At 40.2% G+C, this 9,320-nt stretch overlaps 1 protein-coding gene across 1 annotated transcript; it reads left to right on the top strand.

Annotated features, from left to right (window-relative positions):
• Window positions 1–6,666: 6,666 nt before the first annotated feature.
• On the top strand, window positions 6,667–8,916 carry LOC133957419 (lectin L6-like). Its single transcript, XM_062392984.1, is given in 6 exon segments — window positions 6,667–6,711; window positions 6,799–6,844; window positions 6,847–7,053; window positions 7,233–7,456; window positions 7,547–7,667; window positions 8,831–8,916. Coding segments are annotated over 6 exon segments (729 nt in total).
• Window positions 8,917–9,320: the final 404 nt, after the last annotated feature.

Raw genomic sequence — 9,320 nt, 5'->3', positions numbered from 1 at the left:
TATGTTCAACGATTTTTACTGAATATATTTGGAGATTTTTCAAAGTAAAGTCCAACAGTTTCTTACTGAATATATTTGGAGATTTGTTATGTTTTATGGTCTACTGCTGTCTTTGCAGACGTGACAGAAAGATATCCAACATGACAAATAACTCAGTATACTGTACTGTATATAAAAGACATTTGTTCCAGTGTGGGAGGTCCACATCTGGAATCCACGTACCGGTGAATGGCGACTGATTACAAATGAACAAAACATCCTTGTAGTTTTTTTTTAAATTCTTGTGATTCTAATAAGGAGTGTGTCCTAAAGATGATTGTTTGAGATCCTACATAGATAAACACCCTTAAATCCACTTTCATCAGCTGAGCTCGTACACATACCCCGTTCTTACTCTCAGAATACATTCGGTTTGTCTAGCCTATCGCAGCACCGCCTGCTGATCCTAGAATAGACGGCGACCGTAGTGAGGGAGCGCAGCAGTACTGTGAGGATCAGCTGTGTGCTGCCAAGCGCCTTCCTCTTCCTGTCCTGAGGCCAAGTCCAAACAGGCTTGTATCCCATATGTGGTGTCACAAGGGGGAGGAAAGATAAGGCCTGACTTCCAGATGACACACACTTTCAAACTTAAGGCCACTGAGATGATAGTTTTCCTCGTGTATCTTCGATCGTAGCTTGAAGGCAGCACATCTCTTTCCCGGAGATGCTATTTGTGCCGTGCACTGATACAAACTGAAGGCTAATAGCAAGAGAAAGGTCAGTGCAGGTCACGTTTCAGCTTAAATGAGACAGATATCCATTATTATATCTATTATGAGGGGATTACAGTTGAGGCATATTTCTTTTTGTCATTCACTGGTGTGGCTAATCAACGCAGAAGTAGACTGTTGACCAGTTGAAAGCAGATGTCTCTGTAATGTAGGTAAAGCCAGTGAAGAGGAGGGAGAAAAAAACCCTGCAGTGAATGAACGTGTATGCAAAGCATGTGTTCAGATCAATGATAACGCCGAGCAGCTAAAAAGGAAACGGTTGGCATTGCTTTCTACCTCATTGAGAAATCAGTTCTCTGTTTTTTTGACATTTGGCCGCTGTTTGTCTTTTTCCTTTATACAGATGACATTAACATCAGAGGATTTCTGATTTATGTATTTTTCCTGGAATGTGAGATGGCAAAACTGATGAAGCGTTTTCTTGGTCAAAGAGACTATCTGAGATATTTGAGCATGAGGTCTATAAAGCCAATGTCTTCCTGGTCATTGTTCAGAAAACAAATCAACCCTGAATGTTACCAGGTAAAGCAAAAATGTTTCTGGGTAATTTGTCAACTTTGATAACCTGATAAAAAAAAATTGCCCTCAGAGAAAGAAAGAAAGTAGTTAATGAGAATAATAATTTAAAGAATTCATTGCAAGCCAAGTGGGTTTAATTAATGTTTAAATATTTTTTATTTAATATTTGGTCACATTTTTCAAACATTAAATCGTAAAAAAGTAAAAAGCATTTTTTTAATGAAAATATAAACATCGCAGACAATCAAAAGATATTCAAAACAGTTAAAACATGATCGTGACTTCAGTTAATAAATATATACACTTTCAGAGCATAAACGCCATGAAGCGATCCTTTAGAGACAATAAAACGGTATTTACTTATTTGTGGTTGCACAGATATTGTGATGCATTCATTGAATTCTACTGCTGGTGGTGTTATGGTCTTAGTTGATTATACATGAACATTTTAATTTAAATCAATGTATATATTTTTTTTACTTTAACCTTTTTTTGTCACAAATACATTGAAGAGTAACAGAAACCAACATCATTTTGTTTGTCAATAGTAGCAGATGCAGGGAAATGTAAAAGGCCCTTTCCCTGTTGAGGCATCAATAGACTTAAAAATGTATATATGAATAAAACATCAGATTACCGAGACCTTTATATGTTTGAAGAAAGGAAGCAACCCCTGACAAAGGTGTGGAACAGAGTTTTAATCGTCAACCAACCTAAAAGCAATTCGCTGTGAAGTGTGCAGCCACTGGCAGCGTCCTGCGGAGGAGGCGTGTGAGGCATAACAGTGCAGTGACTTGAGATGAGTACAGGGTGATTCTGGAGAGGAAAGCTGCTTTACACTGCCAAACGCTTTAGATTGATACGACTCTCAAGAACTGTGACGGCAAAGGCGCGAGAGCTGTCAACACTGGGAATGACTTCCGAGCAGCAGCATGAAATCCCTGCAGGGGCCAATGCGAACGCTCCATCTTGAATCACAATGAAAACCAGTGGAATTGCCTGAAAATCCCTTTCACAGACAATACACGGCCAACCTGACAGAGCCAAAACTAATCTGCAAGGGAGGCGGAGAAAATCCCAAATTGAATATTGTGCTCCAAAGGAATACAGATGAATGTGTTGAGAGCAACATTTCCTCCAAATAATGGTAAAGCAGTCGGTTATTTGACAGAGTCTGGAATTTAGTTTCTAACATAGACATTTCATTTAAAAACAAACATACAATAAGAAAAAGTTAATTAAAAAACATTTGCACCAGAGAGAGGCGGTGGTCTAGTGGCAGAAACTTGGACTATGGGCAGAGAAGGTCTCTGGTTCTTCTCTGGTTCGACTCCACGGAGAGACAACAAAAAGATGAACCTGGATTGATCTGTCCAAAAATCCAAGCATCTCCCTACCCTGCCTAGTGCCCCTGAGCAATTACCCAGTGAGCGACCTGAGCGCCGTTCATGGTCGCTCACTGCTCTGTGTGTCCTGCACCAGATGGGTCAAAAGCAGAGATTAAATTTCCCTACCTGCATGAGTGTTTCTGTGCATGTCTGTGCATGTGTTTGTGACTAATAAATGCACCTTAATCTTATCAAAAACTAATATAGCATGGAAAGTTAATTTCATGTTAATGAAAATACATTTTTAGCGGATAATATATTACATAAATCCATCAGTTGTGATGGATTTATCCATTAGTTGTGATGGATTTATCACGAGTGAAATCTACTCAAATTCAAAGTGGCTGCATAAAAGAGTAAGTTGTATTCATACAAATTGGAGGAAAACTGTGAGACAAGGATCCAGGAATGGATCTGTGCTTTCACAGGCAACTCCACCAGGGGTATGAAGTCTTCCTGCAGAAGTTCAACACAGGGAATTGGGTTAACCCTCGTATTGTCTTCCTGTTGACCATGAAACCTTTGTCTTTTTTTGCCTGTTTTTAAAAGCATCAGGTACAAATTATCCCCCGATCATGTGTTACACCATTTGATGCAACATTATTTCAGCTCTTTACCTCAAAGTGTACACATTGTTTTGAAATTCAAGGTAACCAAACATTTACGAGCCTCACTTTTGAAAAACAGTTGGTGAATTATTTGATTCGAGTTTTGAGCCGAGGAACACAGTGATGGGTTATCACAGACTAGTATCGTCCAAGTCTAGCCAGAATATTGTATTGAACGGCAGCACATGACAACACCTTCTCGGGCAAAAATGAAAAAACTATCATCGGCTTGAAAGCACAATTGTGTGACCCATTACAGCACAGTGTCAGGTTTGACCTGAGGACAACAGGAGGGTTAATGATCTGTTTTAAAGCATGAACTGAAAACGCGCGAGCAGTGAATTAGCTTTTAACTTTTGTAACTCGGGATAACTATATGCTTTACAGTACATCATATTACAGTGATTGGGTATTGATTAAACACTTTATTCCAAACATTGTACAATCAGTGCATGTAGTCCATTAAGATCTTAAATTTTATCGGTTTCTATGTGCTTAACGTCATGATTGTATATTGCGATATAGCATCACCGACTCCTATAAATGACTCCACTTACAAATCCAACAGCACTTTGGCAGTTCCTAATGACGGCAGGACAAAGGATCAACATTGAGGAACCAGATTACGGCACTCCCTGTCATTACTTGCACCTTATCTGCAGCACTAGCCCCTTACAATAAAAATCTATTTTAAAACGTTGCATTATATAACTGAGACCCACTGTGTCACAGTCTTGAATGAAGACGGGCTCTGAACGAATCATGTCAAGCTCTGAGAAGGTGGTGAAAGGTATCAATGCACAGATTGGCAGATGTCAAGCAGACAAGGTTACTTAAGCGGGGGGGCTGCAGGTGCTGTCTGAAGGGTTTGTTTACCATAAGGACGAGGAGGAGGAGGAACGACAGCTGCGAGCCTGTCAGGTCGGGTCAGGTCGTCCAAGACGGCTGAAAAAAACTTTCTTCCTGAATCCTGATGGTGATGTTATCATATTTGGAAGTTTGTTGGAAGTTATTTTTATCCGAATATTAAGTGAACGTACAACAGAATCTCAATGATGTGGGTGTTACAATATTTTATAGATGCATCAAAACACTGTTACCTCAACAACTATGCAATGTTTTTATTAACAATTTTAGAAAAGTTTCCCCAAGGATTTAACGATTTATTATACCAACTGTATCCAAATAATGAATACATTTTTTATTAACAATTTTATATGCTAGACTATAATATTAACAGATTCACGCTGCCCATCTACACATTAGACCCTGAACTGCAGGTGGAATCGCTGGCTCTCTAACTCAATATATTTTTTGCTCGTGTACCTGTTCAACAAAAAAGCATTATTTCCAACAATCCCTGTCAACTTTAATTTGGAGAATTTGTGGTGGAGGGACGTTTGAAGAGACCGTCTGCCCAGTGTGGTTTGTTGATCCTGTTAAAGATACACATGTACAGGTGCACATACTGTAGCCCTCAGTGGGCACCAGGGCTACCACACCCTCTATGTCTCACTCGACTTATGCAACTATTTCAGTCCAAAAGGGAAGGATCTGAACTGTTGTTTGTTCAAAACGTGGAAAGATGCATTACATATGTGCGGATGTTAGAAAGTCTGGATGCATTTTGAGAAGTGAACTTGTTTTTTGGAATGTGCTGGATGTCTGTCGTGCAGTGTGAGTGACGTCTACCGCCCGGTGTCCTTGTGCAGATGGCTGTTATGAAGGCTGGTGAGGCCTCTGGCTACAGGAAGTCACAGGTGTGATGGAGGCAAACAGAGACACCGACTACACGCCATGCTGCACTAACCGATTCCCGCTGACGGGAGGGTGTTCATACACGTTCATACAAAACACACACAGCAGAAGGACATGGAATATATCAAATAAACAATCAAAATCAGTGTAAATATTTTTCAATAATTAGTTTCAATTTGAATGTATTTTTATTCTGTGTGCGTATGTTTTAAAATACACTGGGTCGATGTCCCAATGTGCATGCTTGTCAGACACCTGTCATACGACCTGTGCAATCTTCCTCTGGTTTGATCATGAAGTGCTCACACTGATCTCGTCAGTTGGCAGATGTTTAATGGGCATCAATCTCTGATTTGGCTTTCCTCCCTTTTTCTTCTATCCTATATCTGGTGTAACTTCATTCATCCTCTCTTCATTAGACAACTGTTTATTTGGGACTCAGCATCACTGCACAAAATCTCTTATAAGCATTTAAATGAGACGATCAATTACTTAGAAACAAGGTTGTTTATAAAGGAAAGACAACTCATTGAAGGGAGGTAACAGGTGTATTGAATGGATTTTTCCGAGCATGTATAACTTTTCCTTTATTCTCCTCTATGTTAATAAATGATAATTGAAGCAATTTCATCTGACGTTGTGTCCAAATATTAGTGCTGTCGTGAATGAGGTCTTAAATAAGTAAAGCATTTTGGGCTATTCCTAACTGAATGTACTGAAGAAGTGTAACTTCCCCGCAAACCTTTTTTTTTCTGGGATCAGTGTGGATTTAACATTCCCTCAGCTCAATGTTCAAATCAAGAACTAAAATAGGTTTGATGGTAAAACCATTACTGAATCACTTTGGAGATAAAATAAGTCTTCATGGATCGGGCTGCATAATGATTTGAACTTTTACACTTCTGCTTCTTTAGGAAAATTAATTCTAATGGGCATATACTTTATGTGTTGCTTCTCTACTAGAACTGTCAATAACCTGTGAAGAAAAGATATGAAATATTTTTTCACTGCACCATGTTTCACATATGTGTCATCAGTAAAGGCAACTCGGACAGAGGAGCTGGGCACTGACAGGCAGTGACAGTCACACAGAGGAGCAGAGTCTCTGTTAGTTAAAGATTTTCTCCAAGCTCTGAAGTAGAAGCCCTCTCATATTTAGACCTGTGAAAATTAAAGACATCAGTCTTGTTGTATTGGCATTTCGAGGAACAATTGTGAGTGGCTTCGTGTATGTGCGGCTTGTCTTCTGTATCTACACCATTTTCAACAACTGCCCAACCTCATTCATGAGAAAAGATGTCATCTCATTATTGTTTAATGATCCCCTGGGACTCGAGTGCCACGAAATGTAATGACATTCCTGGTTTTGTGTTTATCAAGTCCAACTGGCTTAACATTTGAAATGAATGAATACATCCGTGTTAACGTTCCAAAATAAATATGATCTCCTTGATTCCCCGAGCAGCCTGCAGAACCAGTTTTGGGGGACACTTTGGTTTCAGTTTGGATAAAGTATATTAGGCAAACAAAACTGATCGGCCTGAAGGACAGCAGCTCCATAGAGAAGAGACGGTTCATCCATATTTGCACTGCAGATCACAGACTCACAAACCTAGAGACAACATGAAAGCTGTTGCAGCCTTCTTGCTGGTTCTGTGTTGCCTGGCTGTCAGTCAGGGTAAGTCAAGATTCACATTTTACTTATCACAGTCTTAATCGTTGAATCGTCGTTTTGTTAAATTTTTCTACCTACAGATAAATCATGATTTTGTCTTCATGGCATGGAGATGCAGCCAGGCTCCGCGGCTGCCAAACAGGTTGACACTGGAATGGGAATGGTGGTTGCAACAGACATTCACAAACGGCCCCATTTCCTGAGTGGATTGTCCTGGTACAGACTGGGCACGTTCGCCCACAAGCATTTCTCAGTGGGATCTTCAGGAACGTGGGGGACTGATGCCGCAAACAGGGTCCACAAATTAGTAGCTGGCAACTTCAGACGAGTCAATGGTAACTATTCATATTATTGTGTTTGTGTGATCATCATGTTGTTTGTTCACGGTTTAATATATTGTAGCTACGGCATTCTCCACATCAACTGTTCACACTGTGCTCGACGACTTATTGACCTCTACCAATGTATTATAGTACTCTGATGGTAATAATATGACCTATGGGTTGGTCTTCAGGTCTGACTATGCAGCAGGTAGATGCTGGTGGTGATGGGCAGGTCGTCGGGGTAAGGCCCTCCAACTATTGCATCTACTGCATGAGAGAGGTTAATGCTGTGTCATACACTGGAGTGGGCAGTGGCAGCTGGACTAACATTGCTGGAACCCTGAAGTACCTCAGCTGTGGCCCACTGTACGGATGCTGGGGAGTTCACCGAAACGCCCAAGTTTATGTCTCTAGGGTAAGTTGCTGTTGCATCTCATACTGTCATTTACTGTACTCACTCAGAGATCATGGCAACATCACCATGTATGTGTTCTTGTTATGACAGGCAATATCACCAACCACCTGCATGAATAGTGGCTGGATATACGTGTCAGGGCTAGCAATGTAAATGATTGAAGTGGGGACAGACGGAAGTGTTTTTGTACAATGGGCCCGCTCTACCAAAGGTAGGTCAGCGGCCCTCAGATTCTTATATATTACATACAAATCTGTGCACACATCATTGCAGTACATATAATTTAAGAACAAGAGACACAAGGGCACAGTATTCTAAACATGTCTCTGTCTTTAATGGAATAACATCTGGCATCGAAAGAGCAAAAAATGAAAATCAGAAGTCAACATATAATTACAGTGGTGTAATTGACAATTGTGTTTCAAAACTGTAAAGATTTCGGCCGAGACTTGAGTCATCTCCTTCACTTAGTGTCAAGCTTACAAACAGCAAAGTGCAGCGTTACTCATGCAACAGTTGTACCTTAGATATCAGTTCATGTCTTTTCATAAAAACACGGGTTGGACTTTCCTCTCATCAGACTTGGAATCAACTCATGTCGCCCACAAGGCACAGCTTGGCGGTTAGTTGTAGTCGGTGTAAGTACTAATTTTTCTCCTCTGCTTATTTTGGTATCAATACAGAAAATCTCTTATCAGCATTTAAAAAAAAAAATTGGTTATGAGCACATTTAAAAAGTATGTAATGTAAATTGCGTCAAAATGTTATTTGAAAAATGTAATTAATTTAATTGCAAGACAAACAAATGTGCATGTGAATCATAAGGTTGCATTGTGGTTTTTTTCTGAAGAACGCCCCGCAGGTTGAACCTCTTCCAGCCAGTAATTGTACTCTACCATAAAAAAAAGAAAATAAAAAAAAAAGAGCACATTATTGCTGTGGTGTAGCATTTTATTCTATTCTTGTATTTTGACTTGTTAAGCACCTTGTATTTCAACCGAATAAGACACTTTACACACAATGTGATTTTGATGAATAGATGAATCTAAACATTCATTAGTAAGGAGCCAGGTTCTCAGTATTTTTCACTGTCCACTTTATTGGTAATGATGTGTCAGACTGATACAAATTATAAATCCTTGCAGCTTTTTAAACAGGGATTGTGCCTCCAGTTGGGGAACTGATGTCTCCCAGGGTCATATCGGTTGTGTTATAATACCACCCTCCTCAAACACAGTGAAACCCTTGTGATGAATAATACAGAGGCACTGCTCTGCCCGAGGACAAGCTGCAGACAGGACCACTCAACATAAGTGCTATGGTGAGTTTATCAAGTAGACTTTCGACGAACTGTGCAGGTGTGTGTTTTTATAGTGGACAATGTCAGCAGGGACCAAAAGTCTGCCCTCGACTCAGGCTCGGTCGGTCGTGCAGGGGGCCTCCTGTGGACCACGCTGTGACACCTGCTGAATAATCTGACTGACGTGTCTGTGAAGTGTGGGACTGAGCAAGAGGGACAGATGAAGATGGAACTGTTGAATTGGAGCATCTGCAATTTTTCTGAAAAGGCAGCAATAGATTTCCCATTGGTGCAAATATAAGAGATATAAGTTCATGCATCTCAGACTCACACTCTCTTATATTGAATGCACTCCATGAACAGCATTTCAACAGTAGATGGATGGATCAGAAGACAAAAGTTTGAATTCATACAATACTTTCCCCCTGTTTTCCTCTGAAGAGATCATAGATGGTATAAAAGATCATCTAAAATATCTGAACACAGCCATCTGGTGCATTTGGAGCCAGAGTCGGGGGATGGAGCTGCCAGAAAAAGCAAAAAGCACATTTCCCATTATGTCTA

The sequence above is a fragment of the Platichthys flesus genome, chromosome 1 (assembly GCF_949316205.1).
Source record: "Platichthys flesus chromosome 1, fPlaFle2.1, whole genome shotgun sequence".
Taxonomy (NCBI): Eukaryota; Metazoa; Chordata; class Actinopteri; order Pleuronectiformes; family Pleuronectidae; genus Platichthys; species Platichthys flesus.
Note: the sequence above shows the minus strand (reverse complement) of the source record. Positions and strands in the feature narration are given on the sequence as shown.